Below are 21,933 nucleotides of genomic sequence, written 5' to 3' on the forward strand. Positions count from 1 at the left end.
CTCTGTTCGCTCGTCCTCAGTCCATCTTTCTCCAGGTCAGTAGTGAGTGTTTTGTGTGTTTTTTTCGGCGTGTGAGAGCTGGTGCCAGAAGCCCACGAGGCGGATATGCGACGAGATTTCCGAGTGTAGTGCTGCTCTCCTGGCTTGCGTCATTCAGCGCTCGCAGTAACGGAGGCAGCCTTTTAAAAGCTGGCTCGCAACTGGGGTCAGAAGGGCGGAAAAGAGAAGTGGGTGGTGGTCGACATTAATATGGTCCTGTCACAAAGTGCCTGACCTCCGCTACGGTTCTCTTTTGGTTCCTTCCCTGTGTTTCTCTTCCTCTCTCCCTCTCCTTCTAGAATGAGAAACTGCTTCTTAAAATTATCCTACTTACCAATGGCTCTTGAATGAAAATGACAGTCTTTTATAGGCTTTTTTAATAGAGGTTTTTATAGGCCTCCATTCCGAGTGGTTTGTGCCCTGCCCACAGTGGCCTTGATGGAGACTCTCATGGCCCCAAAAGCTAAATGTGTGACACTCGCTTTGATTGTTTTGCGCCAGTTGCTGCATCCCACATTGTTAAATTACCCAGTCTTTAGCTTGTGTTCTTGCAAAGGGAGCTGTGTTTGCCTGCGTCAGGAGGAACGGCCAACGTTCCTGGAAGATCGGCTGCTGGCCGACAGTTATTACTACCATGAATCTCGGGAAGCTGTCTATGTCTTGGCCATTTTACAAGTCGTTTGCCAAAGTGAGTCTGGACAATGAGGCAGTGCCACAATATGTCTTCTGGCTGACTGTCCTACAGACAGACATTTAGCACTGGCTGCCACATTATGCATGTCATTTCCTGTTAGTGCACTTGAAACACGCTGCACCACCTACGAAGCTGCTTGCTCTGTAATTCAGCTGGGGGTCCCTTCCTGCCTCTGAAGGGCCCATTTGTGGGGCAGTGAGTAACTCCAGGCACCCACAGTCACTCACACTTCTTTTCTTAAATAAGGGTTTGTGTTTAATAGTAATACAATAAATAATCATAATAAACTGTGTTTGAACTGCACTTTCTTAAACACAGTTTACAAAGCGCGTTACAGAAAATAAAGTCTAAAGAGGAATAGGAAAGCTTATTGTATCTATTAACTCAGGAAGGTGTTTGTGAAAATGTAAAGATAGAGAAGATTAAATCATTTAAAGAATAACCAGATTAACCAGAAATTGCAGGATAACAATTTAACAATTTAAAAGATTCATTAATGAAGTTAATTTAAAGACTGCATTTCCAACCGCCAAGAAAGTAAAAGGGCATGTTAGTACAGTCATTAGTTAACTCACAGAACTTGCACTAACTTCTAAAACTTACAAAATAGAAAAGTCTTAACTTTCTTCTTAGAAGTGTTTAATTGTTGTTAAAGTGTTTAATTGTTGCTAAAAGTTGTTACTGGCTCTCAGGTTGTCTGGGAGAGAATTTCAGAGTTTAAGGCCAAGCAGCAAATAGCGGGATCGGATCATTTTAGCTGGGCATTGGACCCCATCAGTATACTTTTATCATCTGATCTGAGGGCCCTTGAAGGTACATTCCTCATGATCATACAAATGAGACATAGAGGAGCAAGACCATGTAAACTCTTGTAGATAGTATTTTAAAGTACCCAGTGCAGCTCTGTAAGGGTGGGTGTAATATGATCTCTTATCTTTGCACATGCTAAAATTCTGCCTGCTGCATCATGAACCCTCTGTGAGCTTGAGATTAAGCAAGTAGCATTACAGGAGTAAAAATGAGAAGATACGTAATATTTTTCAGTTGCTGTGAGGATATTATATGTTATGAAGATGATAGGTCACTGATCTAGATACATTACTAACATGGTATTTTATATGGAACCATTTCAGCACCAAAATAAAAAATGTAAATATAATACATAAAATGGCAATGTAATTCTAAGCATTTGCATTTAAATGCTCCACTCATACATATTTGAGCTCATCTAAGCTTGAGCTCAAACTTAAAATTCAAATGAAATAATTTCATTTACATTTGCAATTTAGTAGACTTTTTTAAAAATTTCATTTATACAGACATTTATAACATTTATATTATGTATAAGACATTCATTTATACAGGATGATCAATTTAAATTAAAATATGTTCATTTAAATTAACATGTTTCCTGTGATATTGTGACAGTTGTGACAAAATGATAATTAAAATGTTATTGTTATAGGCTCAGAAGACGAAAGTCAGCTGTTTAATATGCAAACAGATATTAGAGAATTAACTAACCAACTAAATAAAAAATGAGGCAGGCAAAACAGGAGAAAACCTGAGAAACAGGTGTCAGCCACAATGAGAGCAACAACAATGAAAATGGTACAACTAACTGAACAAGACTGAACAAGAATATATAGAGAAGAAAGAGGGAGATAACTAGAAACAGGAGACAAAGAGGAGGGTTATGGGAAATGTAGTCTGTAGAATGCTTGTCGAGTGTTGTGGGCGTGGCAGGTATTCACCTGAGGGTGCATTTGCAGTCAATGACATCATGTTTGAAATGTCATTTTGAAACTCACCACCATGCTAGAAAGATGAAAAAATTCTAATGTTAAAGTGGAAACAGCACCTCTCCTCACCCCCACTGGGCTCAATCTGTGTCAGAATAGGTGTGACATTGCAAAGTGAGCTGAACAAAAGAAGCCAATGTAACATTGAGTGACTAACAAATGGACATACAAACACAAAGGCTTTTAACAGCGACAACAAAACAACATAACAGCCCCCGGGTTGAGGCACAGCACACACTGTGTGGAACGTGGCAACAAATCAAACCAGAGACTTCAAAATACAGAAACGTAAATATAGCCACGTGCATCACCTCTGCCATATGAGGGTGGCTACCAGTGCGGTAGGAGCACCATCACATCCAAGTCTTTCCACAGTGCGCTGAAGGCTTGATCAAAGTATTTTGTTGGTGTGGTGTCTAGAGGGCAGCTAGTAGTTTTGAATAATGATCATCTTTGTGTTTCAGTGGCAATTTCTAAGAGTTAAGGTGCTTTCCTTCTGTACTATGACCTAGCACAGCAGTCCCCAATCTTTTTTGTGCCACGGTCCAGTTACATGTCAGACAATATTTTCATGGACCGGCCTTTAAAGTGTGGGGGGTAAATACGACTAAATAAAACGGCTGGCATAAAAACAAATATAAACCACATAAAAATAAAACTCACCAGACGGATGTAATTGGGAGAGAATCCCAATTAAAAAAATATTTTTCAAAATAAAACAGCACTCAGACTGTGACTATATATACAGTGGGGAAAATAAGTATTTAGTCAGTCACCAATTGTGCAAGTTCTCCCACTTAAAAAGATGAGAGAGGCCTGTAATTGACATCATAGGTAGACCTCTACTATGAGAGACAAAATGTGAAAAAAAATTGAGAAAATCATTTTGTCTGACTTTTAAAGAATTTATTTGCAAATAATGGTGGAAAATAAGTATTTGGTCACCTACAAACAAGCAAGATTTCTGGCTGTCACAGACCTGTAACTTCTTTTTTAAGAGGCTCCTCTTTCCCCCACTCATTACCTGTATTAATGGCACCTGTTTGAAGTCGTTAACAGTATAAAAGACACCTGCCCACAACCTCAAACAGTCACACTTCAAACTCCACTATGGTGAAGACGAAAGAGCTGTTGGAGGACACCAGAAACCGAATTGTAGACCTGCACCAGGCTGGGAAGACTGGATCTGCAATAGGCAAGCAGCTTGGTGTGAAGAAATCTACTGTGGGAGCAATAATCAGAAAATGGAAGACCTACAAGACCACTACTAATCTCCCTCGATCTGGGGCTCCACGCAAGATCTCAGCCCGTGGGGTCAAAATGATCACAAGAACGGTGAGGAAAAATCCCAGAACCACAAGGGGGGATCTAGTGAATGACCTGCAGAAAGCTGGGACCAACGTTACAAAGGCTACCATCAGCAACACACTACGACGCCAGGGACTCAGATCTTGCAGTGCCAGACATGTCCCCCTGCTTAAGCCAGTCTATATCCAGGCACGTCTGAAGTTTGCTAGAGAGCATTTGGATGTTCCAGAAGAGTATTGGGAGAATGTCATATGGTCAGATGAAACCAAAGTAGAACTATTTGGTAAAAACACAACTCGTCGTGTTTGGAGGACAGTGAATGCTGAGTTGCATCCAAAGAACACCATACCAACTGTCAAGCATGGGGGTGGCAACATCATGCTTTGGGGCTGTTTCTCTGCAAAGGGACCAGGACGACTGGTCCGTGTACATGAAAGAATGAATGGGGCCATGTATTGTGAGATTTTGGGTGCAAACCTCCTTCCATCAGCAAGGGCAATGAAGATGAAACGTGGCTGGGTCTTTCAGCATGACAATGATCTCAAGCACACTGCACACTTTGGCTTCGTAAGAAACATTTTCAAAGTCCTGGAGTGGCCTAGCCAGTCTCCTGATCTCAACCCCATCGAAAACCTTTGGAGGGAGTTAAAAGTCCGTGTTGCCCGCCGACAGCCCCAAAACATCACTGCTCTAGAGGAGATCTGCATGGAGGAATGGGCCAACATACCAGCAACAGTGTGTGCCAACCTTGTGAAGACTTACAGAAAACGTTTGACCTCTGTCATTGCCAACTTAGGATATACAACAAAGTATTGAGATGAACTTTTGTTATTAACCAAATACTTATTTTCCACTATTTGCAAATAAATTCTTTAAAAGTCAGACAAAATGATTTTCTCAATTTTTTTTTTCACATTTTGTCTCTCATAGTTGAGGTCTACCTATGATGTCAATTACCTGCCTCTCTCATCTTTTTAAGTGGGAGAACTTGCACAATTGGTGACTGACTAAATACTTATTTTCCCCACTGTATATAGAATTGGGATTCTCTAAAATTGACCTTAATATATTGACCTTGCATCTTGTATGATGCTAATGGAGGATATTGCAAAACAATCCAGCAGATTTGTCAAGTTCTAATGAGGTATGAGCTGAGTGGTTAACCATCTTGTCAATCACAGCAAAAAGGAATTTAAGATTATTTTGGTGACTGTCAGTCAGGCTTGAAAAGAAGACTACCCTTGCACTTCAAACCTAAACTGTATGTAGAGTTTAGTTTGCAGATTTTGTGGTCAGTGAATAGTCGGTGTCTATTTTCAGTGTCTAATATTTCAGTGTAGTTTTAGGAGTACTATGCTTTTGTTTGGTTGTTAAAGGTGCTGTGTATTTATATGAATGAATGTATTTATATATTCATTCAGTATTCATGTGAAGCTGTCAACCAATGTCACAATCTATGGCCTTGATGCGTGTTAGTGAACCAAAACCATTGGAGAAATGCTGTACGGCGTCGACTCATGTAAAGTAGCACTTTGTAACAGATTTCTTAGTAGTGTTAAAACTGGTAAACACTGAGAATGCAATGAAGACTAATAGTCCAAGTCTCCTACATCAAGTTTGGTTGCCACCATGGCCTCCATGGATATAACTAAAGTCTAAAATAGGGCCACGTTCACGTGTAGGACCGATTACATCTTGCGTGAGGTCTAAGGAATCTAACAGCATGATGAAATCACAAGTAATAGAATCTGCAGGATGGCGAGATGGATATTAAAAACACAGGTGAAATAAAATAGGATCAAAGTCAGTCATTATCTTTGTTAAAAGATTGCCAAATTCATCAAGGAAACCTTTGTGATGTCTAGGTAGGTTATATAGGACAGTCATTAGAACTCACTGTTTGCCCCTAAGCATAATAGTAAGATATTCAAAAGTGCTGTGCTCCCCAAAACGTTGTGTAAGACTGTCATGCTGTGAGATAATGTATGTTTCTACCCAACCTCTTTTATTAGTTCTTGAAACACAGAGAGAACAACACTGAGGTGGGGTGGATTCATTTAGAGAAAAATATTATTAATTAATATTAGTGGTGGGACTTTAACGCGTTAATTTCGATTAATTAATTACAGGAAAATTAACGCACTAAAAAAATTAACGCATTTAACGGACGAGACACTTTTGCACCGTGGAATGTTTTTCAGTGCACGAGTTCCAGACATACAGATTATATGGACGCACAATAAGATCATGATGGATATGACTGAAGAGGCTACGCTGGTGGATGGGAAATTTAAATATAAACTTCCAGATGGAAGTAGGCTACAAACAAAAATAGTGTTATTTACACTTTATGTAGGAAGGAGTTCGCTTATCACAGGAGCACTTCCACCCTTCGTTACCACCTCAACGCAAAACATGTTGCGGCTAAAGCTGGGCGTACACTGTGCGATATTTTAAATCGTGTACTCACCTCCAGCTCAAACTGTACGACTAAATCGCAGGGATAGTCGGCTCGTGGAGCTGCTTCAACAGTGCGATACTCTCACGAGGAGCGATTTGAATTTCAAACATGTTTGATATTCTTGCGACGCTGCGATTTCTGATCGGGAGTTGTGAATCGCTCCTCGTATACCTGTGTAAATAAACTATACGATGCACGACACGCGATTGAGCCGAAACGAGTGAAAAATCGGCTGAAAATGGGCCAAAAATCGCACAGTGTACGCCCAGCTTAACGCGCAGGTCAGTAATGATAACTTAGCTGCTAAATGTATTCCTAGTACGATAGGGTGACCAAACGTCCGTAATTCACATCCTGTGAGGAAATGTCCTGGTTTTTAAATGACCTTCATTGGACCATTAAGACTGGATTAAACTTTCGCGAGTGGCCGTAGCGCGCGACTCCGCACGCGTTTAAACATGACGCGTCACATTATTTGTGTTGTCCGCTTTCAGTGGTCAAAGATAAAGACTTACAAGAAGCGCTGCACATTGCGTCAACTGATGCAAGTTACGAACTACCGTCCAGGGGTGAGTTTCCCAAAACGTTCTTAGCGCCAAGTACTTCTTAACCTCGTACGTAAGAATGAGGTAACGAAGTACTTGGCGCTAAGAACGTTTTTGGGAAACTCACCCCAGAAAGACAATGTCGAAGAAAATCCAGCAGCTGTATGATGAGGAATAGGAATTAAAACAGGTTATTGTGAAGAGTGCCACAAATGTGGCTCTGACTGGGGATCACTGGACCTCTGTTAGCAACAAGAATGATCTTGGTGTGACAGCTCATATTATAGATGATGAATCTATAGATGATGAAGATCCAGTCATTTGCTTTGAGCATGCAGAAGACCACTTCTAGGCACTATGGAGATGCCTGTGGCAGAAGCCTGGGAAATTAAAGAAATTGCTAAAATGCTATTAAAAAACATCTTCTGATTTACTTCAATTCTTCCAATATCCTGAGCAAAACTCCCAAAATTAAACATTTTTGATCAGAATTTCCAATGTTCTGAACTGTTTTCTGCACACTACACATATATTGGTCTGTGTAGTAGACTGGTAGAAAAATAAACAAGATGTTGAAGTTTATGATTATGTTCATTGATTCATTCATCATTCAAACTTAAATTAATATTTCTCATGTTAAATACTGAAATGCGATTAAAATGCGATTAATTTCGATTAATTAATTACAAAGCTTCTGATTAATTCGATTAATTTTTTTAATCGCGTCCCACCCCTAATTAATATTTATAGTCTTCAACTGTTTGCAACATTGTGAAGTTTGTAACATTAACAGTATATGTATAACGTTGCTATGGATGAATCAGAGGAGAATTTGGATATAGTCTTAATTTTAACCGGTCGTGGTGTTGGTGTGAGAGCTGGTGTCCACCCTTGACCTTTTATTCTTTGGTTACTGTGACTGCATCCACGTTCTCATCTGGTTAAGGTTAAGACCTAAGAATGTTTATTTTAATTTTTAAAAGACCAAAATAATCTGTCACCACAATCTAACATTAAGGATCTCAACACTTATCACAGGTGATACCTCACTTTGTTTGCTTGCCTTTACTATAATCAAGTTAGATCTAACGAGGTTGTAATTAGTGCTCTCATGGATCTGAATGCCACCAGCTATCGCGTAGTTCTGAAACAGTAGACCATGTCGCAGCACGCTTTCTAACATGTCAGTCTTCTCACCACTTATGGGGAGGTGTAGTGCAGTGTGGGCTTCCTGGTCTGTTAATGCTGGAAGGAACATGGTGTGTGATTGATGGCACGGGGGTGTGTTTAAAAACAGCAGTTGAGATTGGGGGGTCCCGTTCAGTGTGAAAACTTGCACCTGAGCAGGAAGAAGTTTGAGTAGATTGAGGAGGAGAATAAAATCCTCCTTTGATACTATTGTTTGATGATGTCTCATGTGCTGATGTGCACAACTCTTCCCTCCGTGGAGCGGCTCACCGGTTGTTCTGTAAAGCATTGAGGATTTCCTGCAGGATGTCACAGACGGCTGCATTGGGGAAGCGCAGAGTTTGATGTCTTCTGCTTCTCAGGTCCATAATTAAAGGTCCAATTAGCAGAGTACTTTGTTCTGGTCGAGACATTGATTTTTTTTTCTTGATGCTGTCAGTCGTTCCTAACTGGCAGCCAGTGGTTTCAGCAGTGACTCTGGATCGAGGCATTGTGAGAGCGTTTTATGTGGGTTGCTGGGTGGCTAACATAGCACGGGTTCTTTGCTTTGGGCGTTTCGGGCCATGTGCTGGTGGTGAGCTGTTGGCTTTGCTGCTCATCCCAGGCAAAGTAGACCATTCTCTGGGGTCTGGCAGCACTGTACAATACAGTCTCCTTTAGCACTGCATACCTATTACAGGAGTTAACACCATACGAAGGTTTTCCTCATTCTCACCTGGGCTCTGTCCCAACTCTTCTTGCCCTGAACAGAGTCCAATCGTTCAAAGCCAGAATTAGCCTCAGCTTAGCTCTATGTCTCAGCCACCACTCAGAGATCCTATCCTGGAGTTAAGCTACTTTATTTGCTAGTCAATTGCTGTCCAGGCAGCCAGAAGCTACCGTAATAAAGTTGAAGTGATTAAGTTGCTGGCATGTTTCATCTAATCATATAAAGTAAAAAATAAAATAATAAAAAGCTTTCCTGCTCCACTAGATAGTAGGAAAATGGGCAAAATAAAGATAAATCTAGAAAAAACAATAAAATCGAATCAATACTAGAGCAGCAAGCAAAGAGACTAATGCATGTGAATCATAGGCAGTGAGAAGGAGATATAGTTTTCTTCTGTACATTGCTGTACAGTTTAATGAACAATGTATTTTGCTTACTGTGCAGTTTTTGTACTATATATTGCAGCAGACCTTACAGTAGATGCAAATACATTTAGTACCAGGAAATGGCGAGTCCATTGTTAATGCAATACCGTGAAAGATGAGTTCATGCATTTATGGGTTTTTAATCATTTTATGCAGTAGACTACATTAAGTGTCTGAAGCTGCTCCATGGGTGTTTTATAAACCTTTTGTGTAGCTTTGATTGAAGAGTGATCATTACGGATGGAAGTCTTTATTTCTCATGGTTAAATGACCAGTGACTGGTATGAATGGACAGTCAATTACTTGTGCCAACAAACACAATAGCTGCCTTAATTCATAGCATAGACCCATTAAATCTTTTAGTCCGCAAGAGCTGTAATCATGAAGTGTTTTTCATGAAGTGCATCTTCACATGTTCTGGAAGATTTTCTTTCTAAATTTGAATTAAATAGTTTGTTTTATGATTTCATTTTTCAGATAATAATTTACAGTACTTTATTTCATGTAGAGTGAGATATTTATTTTTCTGAATTCTGTGGATTGTGTTTTGGTAGACTCTGATCAATGCCAAATGAGATCCATTACATTAATAGTCAGCTTGATTAGGCCTATCTGGCTGAATAAACCACTTGTTCCAGTGTTATTGATTTTCAGTGCTGTTATGGGTACACTGAGATGGATTCTTGGTAAGCTTTGTTTTGAAGTGGAATAGCACTCTATTTAGAAGAGGTTCATTATGTTCAGTACTAATTAGAGTGATTTAATGCAAAAGAATTTGGCCAGACCGTTTCATAAACTAACAATTCTAACAATATTCCTGGTCTATAATGGCTTTTTTACAGTAATACTGGAAAATTCTTCTCTCCCTCTGCAAAATAGAATAACATGAGAAATGTATTCCTGATATTAAGCACTTATATGACTTCCCTAAGAAACTCTTTCACTCTCCCAGGCCATATCTCACTGGGACCTATGCTCTTGTCATGGATTCTGCTCAAATTCACACTGCCATCCCCACATTCTCCCTACATGTGAAAAAGTCAAGAAGCATTAGCATGAAAAACTGAAGCAAGTATGCCTCTTGATCAAAATTTAATGAAAGAAAAACCCACTGAAAATAACTGCAATTACAGGTGCCTGGGAAAAAAAGCTGCAATCAGTGTCTAATGCTGATGGCTTGAATCAGAGTAGATTCTGCTTCACAGAGCTGTAAAGGCAAAGAGACAGGGGAACAGAAATGTGTTCTTAAGAGCCTTATTTTTAGAAATGCCTGAAAGGAAAGTGATATACATTAGGAAGCTCTGAGTCTATAAGAGTCTTCTTGGGCAAATAGGTTTCAGATGCAGTCGTAAGGCTCACTGCTTGCCCACCCGTCCCAGACGGCTGGTCGTTTGGCTGTTTGTAGCGTTTCTCCAGTGTAAGTCAAGCTTGCCACTGCCATTTTTACACAACTCTTACACTATGCGTCCATCCTCCGAAGCCTGACTGGAATACATACGACTGAATGCTAAGACATGAACACTGACTCAGTATGAAAAAGAATAAAAAAAACCTAAACACTTCTGCTCATTATATGCACTAGCTGTCAGTGGTTATGGAGCTTGCTCAGATAATGATTCATATGTTCTGCAATCCATCTCTCTTTGCTGAGCCAGCCGCGCAAACTAACAGCATTACCAGATCTCATCGATCACTGGCACTGTAATTATCATTAAAGCACCGGTGCCCTGTCAGTTTTCTATTGGACTTCGCCTCCGGCTCCATGTTATGCTGGGTACACACACCATGCCGAAAATGAAATAAGCCAGGGTTCTCTTTACCAGCCAGCCTCCACCAGGCCTCCCATTGCCACCAGAGGTTTGGCAGGCTAATAACACCATGCGGCCCAGACAGGGCCGGAGTGGGACACTTTTTCAGCCCGGGAGTTTCATGCCCAAATCCGGCCCAAAATTATTTTCCCCTCCCAAACTAGAGACTGACATGAGCCGGCCCATCGGGAATCCTCCCGAATCTCCCGATTAGCCACTCCGGCTCTGGGCCCAGAGTACTTCAGCACATGCGGAGTGAGTGGTGCGTGGGTCGTGTTTCTGCTGGCCTGCCGTCAAACACTTGCCCCCTCCCGCGCTCCCCGGACCCTGCCCCTATTTATTATGGTGGAACGATCCAAAGGCTTACTCAAACAGTGATACTGGATGTGGCTTAAATCACAGTCCTGGGGGGTGGGGGTGTCGGCAGCGAGCATCAATTAGCCAAGCAGAAGAACTCTGAGCAGCTGTCGTGGCTGTTTAATGAAACTCACTGCTTCAGTCCAGCAGAATTCAGAAAGTGAATCACCTCTTCCCTTCTGTGCATGGAGAGGACGATCAGGACCCGGTTCAGTTAGAGGCTCTGCTGATGAGGTGTGAACGCTGAGGGCTTGCAGTGGAGAACAGGCCTTTCTGCCCGTGCTAAATGTGGTGTAATGAGCTCGTGCCAGGAATGTCACACGTAGTGACTAAAGGGGGGAGCTGATAAACAGGAACCCCAGCACACATACACACACTCTGGCCACGGTGCAGACAGAACTGGGTCAGAGTAAGAGTCAGATGGAGAGATCATCCCCATTTTGTACTGAAGGCCCGTGGGGAGATCTGTCTCTTCTGACACCCTCCATAGCCAACTCTGTCTCTTATTCTAGTTTTTCCCCAGGGCTCTCAACAGCTACAAGCCACTCAGAATTCTGCAGCCTGAGTGAAACAGGTATACACCATCCTGGGGAGGAATTGGAAACCTGTTCATTCAATTAAAAAGTTTTGATTTCTCATTTTATAAGTTCAAATGAGAAAGAGATTGGGTGCGAAAAACATGAATCTGGTCAAAGACGGCAGAGAATAATAGTAGTCACATACTACTGTTATTTCCACATACAAATGCCTATATCCATATGTAAATGTTGGTATATAGAGATGCAGCAGCATGTCCCAGCTGAGCTCTTTCACGGTGGCAGTGATGTAACCCTGATGAGAGTGAGGCAGCTTCGCTCGTGCTCTGCATCACGCCTGGCACAGATCCACGGTTATTTTTGCTGTTGGTCTAGATGGTACGGACCCATCACACCAAGACATCTGTGCCATTATATCAGCGGCGTTCCTCCACTCTCACACTGTCATCACCCTTTGTTCCAGAAAAATGGGAGCACCATTCATCCCTCCGCGGCTTCCTACGCACCGGCGTGCGCGGTTGTTTGCTTCACACTTTTTTGGATTTCTTTTCTGTTTCCGTCATACAAAGGATCGCACGGAAACCCACTTAAAGGCCGCGGCTTATTCTCCCTTCTGCACTTAAATGAGGCTTTATGACAATATTCCAAATGCGTTCAAGATGTGCGAGAAATACTGTTTGTGAGGAGCAGCTGTTTGGATGTGTGGTGCAGATGTGTGGATGTGTGGGGCAGATGTGTGGATGTGTGGTGCAGATGTGTGGATGTGTGGGGCAGATGTGTGGATGTATGGGGCAGATGTGTGGATGTGTGGGGCAGATGTGTGGATGTGTGGGGCAAATGTGTGGATGTGTGGGGCAAATGTGTGGATGTGTGGGGCAGATGTGTGGATGTGTGGGGCAGATGTGTGGATGTGTGGGGCAAATGTGTGGATGTATGGGGCAGATGTGTGGATCTGTGGGGCAGATGTGTGGATGTATGGGGCAGATGTGTGGATCTGTGGGGCAAATGTGTGGATGTATGGGGCAGATGTGTGGATGTGTGGGGCAGATGTGTGGATGTATGGGGCAGATGTGTGGATGTGTGGTGCAGATGTGTGGATGTATGGGGCAGATGTGTGGATCTGTGGGGCAGATGTGTGGATCTGTGGGGCAAATGTGTGGATGTGTGGGGCAGATGTGTGGATGTATGGGGCAGATGTGTGGATGTATGGTGCAGATGTGTGGATATATGGGGCAGATGTGTGGATCTGTGGGGCAGATGTGTGGATCTGTGGGGCAAATGTGTGGATGTGTGGGGCAGATGTGTGGTGCAGATGTGTGGATGTATGGGGCAGATGTGTGGATGTGTGGTGCAGATGTGTGGATGTGTGATTCAGATGTGTGGTTCAGATGTATGGTTCAGATTTGTGGATGTGTGGTGCAGATGTGTGGATTTGTGATTCAGATGTATGGTCAAATGTGTGGTTCAGATGTTTGGATGTATGGTTCAGATGTATAGTTCAGATGTTTGGATGTACGGTTCAGATGGTTTAGATGTTGTATGTATGATTCAGATGGTTCAGGTGTTTGGATATATGGTTCAGATGGTTCAGATGTTTAGATGTATGGTTCAGATGGTTCAGATGTGTGGTTGAGAAACAGTGCCTGTTTTTCTTTGCTCACATTTCAGTGGCAAAGATCACTGGAAACTAGTTAGCAGACTATACTACAGAATGTTTCTTCACTTCCACAGTTGTCTGAGACGTCTTTTTTCACTAGACAAACTTGTCACTTTTCATTATAGTTTATATATATATATATATATATATATATATATATATATATATATATATATATATATATATATATATATATATATATATATATATTGGTATAACATATTATTAGACTTACAGCATACAATGTTCACTCAGACTTTAAATATGCCTACACCATGAATGTTCAGAGAGCATATGTTGTGTTACAAAGCAAACCTAAAAATGATATAACTTGAATATAAGACTATTATGAATGAATATTTTGACATTATGATATGAATAATTAATACTGTTATAAAACACTCTTGAACCTTAATGTTCCAGGTACTATGCTATCTGCTGTCAGCCCCTGGTCTACAGGAATAAGATGACGCCATTGAGAGTGACTCTCATGATCGGAGGGTGCTGGGTAATCCCAACCGTTATATCCTTCTTACCCATAATGCAAGGCTGGAACAGCATTGGAATAAATCATTTGGTGAGTCGCATGCGTCTGATGTCGAGGACAGTCCTGTGTTGATGACGTTTAAAAATGCACTTGCTTTATTTATGATAATTTTTCTTTCTCTCCCATCTTCCGTGGAATAGAAGTGTGTAAACAAGTCTGGATTATTCACACGGTCTATTAAAAGACTAAAAATGATTAGACATTGAGCAAAATCATTATCTCTATAAACATGTAAATCAGGTTCAGATTTGGTTCATTAGAGCATTTTCTTGTTTTTTCAATCTGTTCCTTGATGTTTTTCTCAGATTTTGTGTCCTACTTTATATTCAAATTCATAGACTTGAATACAGCGTTCAAAGAAATGTGTTTTTCTTCCTGTAGCTGTATTTGTACGGCATAGGGGAATGAATAACGCTCAACGATCCATGTGATGATCCAGCAGAATAAATGTCCAGGTACCCAGGTGGAGCCCCTAATCCATCACCTTTCAATAATCAGGCACAAGTGTGTGCAGATGGATGGACTGCACAGAAAGACTCACAGAGAGGAAATGCTGTTCAAATCCTGAGCGTGTGTCCACAATTAACATGCAGTTCTCGATTCAGCTAAGAAGTGTTTCATAACACTTTCACAAATTTTAATAAACTGTTTTTAACATTGTTTTATTTAGCATAAATTAGCAATGTCATAATATCCTTTTGTACATAATGATTAATATTTCACATTTTGGCATAAAGACAATTTATGGAAATAAGGAAATATGAAAAGCATTTCATTTGATGTTTAATTTGCCTCTGCAATATCTACATCGATGCTCAAGCATTATGCTAATGTACATTTTGAACAGTTTACCCACACATTTCAAAGCGGGATCAGGAACACTACCATTTTCATTGACTTAGCTTCTCCTAGGAGCCAATTAGTGGTTCTGTATCAGGTGTCTGTGAAACCTTGGTTCACGATATAGCATACACTTAGAAAAAACCTCAATGTGGTGAAGATTAAAAAAATGAAAATTGCAGAGAAAAATATGGTATGCTCTGTTGCTCTGCCTTTCTGCAGTGGCCAGATGGCCTAGAGACTCACAGACATGATGTGAGAGTTGTTGGGGGAGCAGACGAAGCTCGTGTCTGTACATATACACATATTTGTGTTCCTCTGTTTAACATGAGCTTTGGCTCAGTTCACAATACAGAACTTAACTATTTAATTAATTTGAATTGAATTCAATTAAAAGTGTGTCTCACAGAGTACACAGAGTTTTGGGAAGTTCAGAAACTTTTAAGCAAAACATCTAAGGCATCAAAACTTTAGTCAGCACTTCTTGTCAAGCCACGAAAATATGGTTAAAATCATTGCTACATCACCAAGCAGCAGGCCATTATGATTTCAAATGTCAGGCCCTTTCTGGTATTTTTTTAAAGATTAATGCTGGCTTGTCACTTTTTGGTTTGATCGGATTTAGAAGTGCTAAATAACTCCCCTTTCTCCTGAAAGATTTCCTCCAGTGACCACTGACAAATTGATCATTCCCTCAGGCCACGTCCCCACAGACCAGAAAACCAACGAACTGCTTGGACAGAAAAACCTCAACAGAAAGGAAAAGAATGTGTGAAATTCTCATGAACGTGTACATAAACTGAGCGCATGACTTGTGTGTGTAAATATTACAGATAAACGAACGCAAGGCCGACGGCAACTACACGGTGTGTGTGTTCATGGTGAACAAGCCCTATGCGCTCACGTGCTCGGTGGTGGCGTTCTACATCCCGCTGGGCCTGATGGTCCTGGCCTACCAGCGCATTTACGTGACGGCCCGCGAGCACGCCCGCCAGATCAGCATGCTTCAGCGGGCGGGCGGGGCGGGCCACGCCCCCTCGGACAGCGCCGACCACCAGCGGCACCATCGCATGCGCACCGAGACCAAGGCGGCCAAGACTCTCTGCATCATCATGGGCTGCTTCTGCCTGTGCTGGGCACCGTTCTTCATCACCAACGTGGTGGACCCTTTCATAGACTACACGGTGCCCGAGCAGCTTTGGTCGGCCTGCCTGTGGCTGGGCTACATCAACTCCATGCTGAACCCAATCCTCTACGCCTTCCTCAACAAGTCTTTCCGTCGTGCCTTCCTCATCATCCTGTGCTGCGGACACAAGCGCTACAGACGGACCTCTATCCTGGCACCCGGGAACCCCTGCACGTCTACCCAGATCAATGGATCCACGCATGTGCTCAAGTAGGTGAACCAGTCCAGATCTCCCGCCTTTTGTCACAGAGAAGGTAGACATGACATTTCTAGTACTGCGTTTAAGTTAAGGGCTTTCAAAGCTTCTAGGGGCTTAATGCTTGAGTGCTTGAGTCCCATCGCACGTTAGAAGGAGCAGTACACTTCTGTTGTGTTGCAAACTGTTTTCTACGTAAAACATCTCTAATTTATTTTTATTGTCAGAATTATGTTAGGCTCTACTCTGGATTCATTAGGTTTGACCTTTCAAAGGTTATTCTCTTTCTTGAGCTAACAAAGCTAGCGTTCAATCTGACAAGTGTACCTGAGAGCTGGTGATCTGATAAGCTTGTTCTCCTACAGCCTCAACTCTAGTGAACACAGTAGCTCATACCAGCATATGCCTTGTTTGCTCTAACATTACCCTTGTCTTCCTAGCCTGTAGTAGGAAACCTGCTGACGCAGTCATCATTGTTAGGTTTTATTGTTATGTTATTGTTTTACACTCAGTACTGTCCACAGCTTAGTGCACACTACCCCATGACAGCTTGGAAAAGGCTGAATTCACTTCTCTACCACATATCTCTCTCTCTCTCTCTCTCTACTTGTCTGTTTGTCTGTCTGTTTCACTCTCTCTCCCTGTCTTTTTCTCTCTCCTGGTCATCCTCTCTTTCCCCAGTGTTTGTTGTAGTAGGCATACAGTACATTTTCAGCACAGGCTGTCTGATCACCTATGCCTGCTTTAACAGTACTAGTCTGAGCTCTCCAGGATAGTAACTCTTAGTAAAATTGTTGCGGAGGACAAAAACTTTCTCTCTGCATGCCTGCTTTACGAAAAGGTTGGAAGAGGATCACTCCCTCAGGGTCTGATCAAAGGCTACTGTGCTATTTTAGACAGAGATAGAAGCTGGAGTTTAGCCTAACTAAGCTCCCCTCACAGCCCACCCTCGGAACAGAGAACAAGCGTGTGTGTTCATTTGATTTATTAATACAATGTGAAAATGTGAGGGACACATTTCTGAGTTACTTTACATCGCAAATCTATAATGCGTTTATTGAAACATGACATATTATGCCTTTAAGCTTTCTGATAAGAAATAAATGAATCCAATTAAAATATCGAAAAGCAAATAGTAAAGCCCCACAATGAATAATTGATTGATGATGGATTTATTTTTTTTTGAATAATTTATTGTGGCATTATTTTTAATAAGTATGCTTTCATGCATGGTATGTTGGTGACATTTTGCAATGTCCCTGGTGGGAAAAGGAAGGAAGCTTCCACTGAGGTCAGATATAAATACTCTGATGTCTTCACCTCTGTCAGTAGTGCATCATTCAGACAGATCTTTGGCATGATTGCAGCTTTATGGCCTCATTGATAACTTGGTACTCTTCCTGTTACACAGATTCACAAAATCAGGGGCTCTCTTAATGGCAGCAGGAGGAGAAGGCAGTAGCTAAAAAACACAAGGACTCTGAACTGAAAGGCCTTCAATGTGAGTTTCACATGAGCTGAAAGTTTAAGTGAAAGTTTTTTTTCTGGCTTGCGATTCACATGCTGGCCTTTTTGTGCAGCATACGCTAATGACTGGGGGTGAGACAGTGACCCAGACTGGGTTTTTTAGTCTTCAACTTAGGTTGGTGCCTTGAAACCCTAATTCTTAAAACACGGTGACCACACGAACCACTTGTGCACGGATGTGAAACCTTTTCAAAACATATGATTTGTTTCCATGGAAACACCACTATATTAAAATGAATAAATCATTCCAATTCTGCGATTACCACTACAGACACCATATAGTCTAGGGTAGTTTTAGACCAAAAATGTATATATATATATATATATATATATATATATATATATATATATATATATATATATATATATATATATATAATGTATTGATTGCATTCGCTTTACACTATACAGTCTTTTAAATATTAAATATTGCATATGAAAACAATATAAGACCCCAGGCATTCTTGTCATGTGCTATAATTATGGTCATTGATTCTTATGACTGATGTGTTTTTTTTGACATGCTGTGACAGGTTCATTAGTGTCATGTTCCCTCAGCAACGATGTGGCTCTTTTGCAGCCACTTAAATCATGTAACATTAATGACACTGTGCAACCTGCAGTGGTGCATCATGGGTCATAGGCAGTAATACCCCTAAATAAATGATGTTGTTTAGTAGCAATGACATAACAGTCATGTCACTATTCAGAAAAAAAAAACGCACTTTCTTTCTGAATTCCAGCCATAGCAGTCTCAGCTTTTACCCAAACAAATTGGACATTTTTTTTTCCTGTTAAAGTGGTTCAGAGGATTTTGAAGTAGCGTGTTGTAATAAGCCTTGAAATAAATACTGAATGGTAGAACAAGAATGTTCCTCCACTGGCCACTGCATGAACCGATCAGTTTGACATCTACCACAGACGGAAGGCCTTGGCATCAAGATGTGATGAAGCTTTGGTTTTCATTGTTGTGCACAAAGTTATCTGTCAGTCAAGGCTGTAGACAACTACCAGTGAAGTAGCACTTGCCTTAGAGAAAAGAAGAAAAACACAGATAAAAGTTCCCAATCAGAGTCCTCCCACTAGGTCATGCTCAGTTGGGCCTCCCAGATGCCCGTGAACACTTCCTACCACTCTGTTTTCTACGGCACTTGGAGACGTGCCGCAGACATAAATCGCGCGACTGTTTCCAAATGGCGGGGCTGTCAGCGCGTTAATCTGGCCGATAAACAAAGCAGCAAAGTATGCGGGGCGGTCTCCGAGCAGCTGCCGTTGCTGTCCCTGCCGCGGACACGCTGAACCAGCAGCCCGGGGGCAGCCAGACAGGCTCCCAGAGCTCCGGCCCCATCGGCGCTGGCTATGCAGATCTGAATTCGTGTCCGCTGCTCTCCACCTTAATTATTTAGCTCTTCATATGCTCTTCAACACCAGTCCATGACAATCATGTGTAGCTGTGAGGGGAGCACATCCATGAACCTGCTGCCTTATTGGGGTCACAGTGCACTATGAAGGGCACCAGTACGTATTTCTTCTGCCTGTATTATTGTCTATGATAAAATTAGCAGCGTATTGCAATAACGCTGTCCTGGGGTAAAGGCTTCCTTATGTGATTTTTGTTTTCTACATGTGGCTACATTGGATCAAGGATTTTCAGGCCTGTCATGTTTACTCTGAAGGAGTCTAACCACAGCCTATCTCTAACGCAGGCTTGCAGGGCTACGTTTGCCTGCAGTGACATGTTGACACTTTTGTGGTAGATGTACTTCACAAGAAGCTTATCTGTGTATTTTGAAGTCCTGGACTAACCAGTTATATCACACCATGGCCTTTTGAACGATTACAGCTGACTTATGGCACAATTTTCACAGGTCACTGTCATTAAATGCAGGTATAATGCATGAATCATTTCTGCCCATAGTTTACTGTCATTATCATCAGTGCCCCTGTGGGTTATTCTAAACCAAACAAAAGTTGCACAGGGCGTGTTCATATTGTTTTTTCTTAATGGGTTTTGGGTTTCGGGAATGTGTGCCACCATACTGTAAGATCAGCAGCTTGGTGTACAGGCACCCAAAGGGGTTGTTCGTCATGTGATACTTGCTCTGCCCTCTTTTCCACTGTCTCCTCTATCTCCCCTCTCTCTTACCATCATAAGGAGCATTAACTTAGGACTGGCTGCATCACCTTGATGATATTGATCATTCCAGCAAAATGACTCTAGATGCCTGGTTCAGCCCATAGTCATTTAAAGTCTCGGTTGATTTTCACTGGTTTTGATAGACCATTCCAGTACTGCATCATTTAATAATCTCCTTACAGTATCTCAGTATTTGAGATTTTCACTCAAACTTGACTTTTTTTAACGTAGGATAAGTGAGCATCAAAAGTTCAATGATTGCTGAACATTGTCAGTAGAAACAAATGTTTATAGATAAACAAAGGAAAGCATGCAAAGGATAATCTTCACAGAAATGGCATTCATATAATGTGCCTTTAGAGAGATGGCTGGCATACCTTACAGTAGGTCCTTTCATTTAAATAAAAAGGCCCTCTGAGATGTGATCAGGTGGGTTTAGGTGAGAGTACAGTAATGGAGATGTTTTAATAACAGAAATGCATAACCCTGAGGTCCTTAATTTAATCTCTGCACTCGATTTGATTTATTACCCTGTTAATTTTTCTCTAACCATGACTATTAACATGCTGTCATGGGCATATTATTGGGCCTCTGTTTTAGCTTAGCACCTCACATTCCTACTAGACTAGACAGGCGCAGTGTAGACAGCTTTTGGGTAAGAAGTGTTGTTCTGCTAAAAGTCCCAAGAGCCAGTTGAGGCCAGACACAGCTCAACGTAACGTTGGCCCTGGACACGATGTTTGTGTTGTAGGTTCCAGCTCCACTTTTATCACTCCATAAATTATGTCTATTAAGATTTATACATAAAGGCTAAAGTTTGATTTAATAGAGAGACTCAGTCATTTATGACAAGCTGGAATTTCCCTTGTGCTATCGAACTCAAAAATGAATTTCAAATGCAGCATGTCGACATCTTACAAACACATTAGGCACTTATCTTTTAATGTTAAGCAAGACAAAAAACATTGTGCTTTTGTTTTTTTTGTTTTTAACAGGACCCATAACCCATTTGCCCATCTTTAATGTGACACCCCTGGAGGTATTACACTCTGACACTGCACAGGGGCCTCCAGGTTGTCTTTCCTGCAGTTGATATATTCCATTGACATCTCTTGCTCATAAACATTTGACAGGGCGCAGGAGAGACAGGAGACCCACACATGGGAGCTCTAGTGAGCAGATCGCATTGCTGATGCCTTTGCCTGTCCCTGAGCTCCCATAGGGGCTTTCTGCCTCGCAGACGTGTCCTGTCCTTGCCCACATGAGCATGGAAAGAGAAGAGCATTCCTGATTCTCTGCTGCATGTGTGAGGGGATAAATACTTGTAGCATGATTGTGGAATATTTACTCTGTGGGCACAACGGAGCAGGTATAGTGTAGAGGAGGTACGTGAAGAGGAGGTTAGCTACATAACACAAGGGTGGTACTCTTGAAACAAACAGTAGTTGTACACATTTGCTATGCTTGAAACCCATTTGATATATGACCCTGTGTAGGTGTGGGGATGGGTGTGGTTGCGTGGGTATGGTTGTGTACATGTGCACGAGCTGACCCAGTCTGAGGCGTGGGCTTATGCCGTACACACAACATTTAGATGACTCATGCTACACACGGCAGGTCAGTGTTTTATGCCATGCACACAACCACTGTGCTGACAGCTGGCCTTCCTTGATGCCATCTGCAGAACAGTGGCAGAGTGTGTGTAGCCAGCCAGCAGGCTGTCCAATAGCTCGTACTTCCTCAATTCACAGCCTCTCTCAACACATCATCCCCTCATAGCTCAGACTTTTGGGCCTGGGTTCTTGCTCCGTTAAAACCTCCCAGCTTGCAAAACTGTGGTCTGTAAATGCTCTCCCTAATTGTTACAGTCCCAGTGCCACAAATCAAGATATATTCATGGGAGAATATTCAGTGCTTCTTGAAAGTTTAGTGAACCACATTGTTTTCTAAAAAATCCTTCCAAATAAGAGA

General features: G+C 41.7%; 1 protein-coding gene across 4 annotated transcripts in view; it reads left to right on the forward strand.

The window, feature by feature from the left end:
- htr4 (5-hydroxytryptamine receptor 4) overlaps positions 1–21,933 on the forward strand; it is a 64,383-nt gene that overhangs the window by 25,877 nt on the left and 16,573 nt on the right. For 2 of the 4 annotated variants that reach the window (XR_013134012.1, XM_077021848.1), the window contains exons 5-7: positions 13,953–14,106; positions 15,750–16,312; positions 17,710–17,799. Coding sequence is in view for 3 of the 4 variants with exons in the window: in XM_077021848.1 (XP_076877963.1) it covers positions 13,953–14,106; positions 15,750–16,312; positions 17,710–17,764 (772 nt within the window). In the remaining variant the exon portion in view is untranslated. The remainder of the gene's footprint in view (positions 1–13,952; positions 14,107–15,749; positions 16,313–17,709; positions 17,800–21,933) is intronic. The other 2 variants (XM_077021847.1, XM_077021846.1) reach the window with 1 other exon arrangement.

This window comes from Brachyhypopomus gauderio, chromosome 11 (assembly GCF_052324685.1).
Source record: "Brachyhypopomus gauderio isolate BG-103 chromosome 11, BGAUD_0.2, whole genome shotgun sequence".
In the NCBI taxonomy this organism is placed as follows: Eukaryota; Metazoa; Chordata; class Actinopteri; order Gymnotiformes; family Hypopomidae; genus Brachyhypopomus; species Brachyhypopomus gauderio.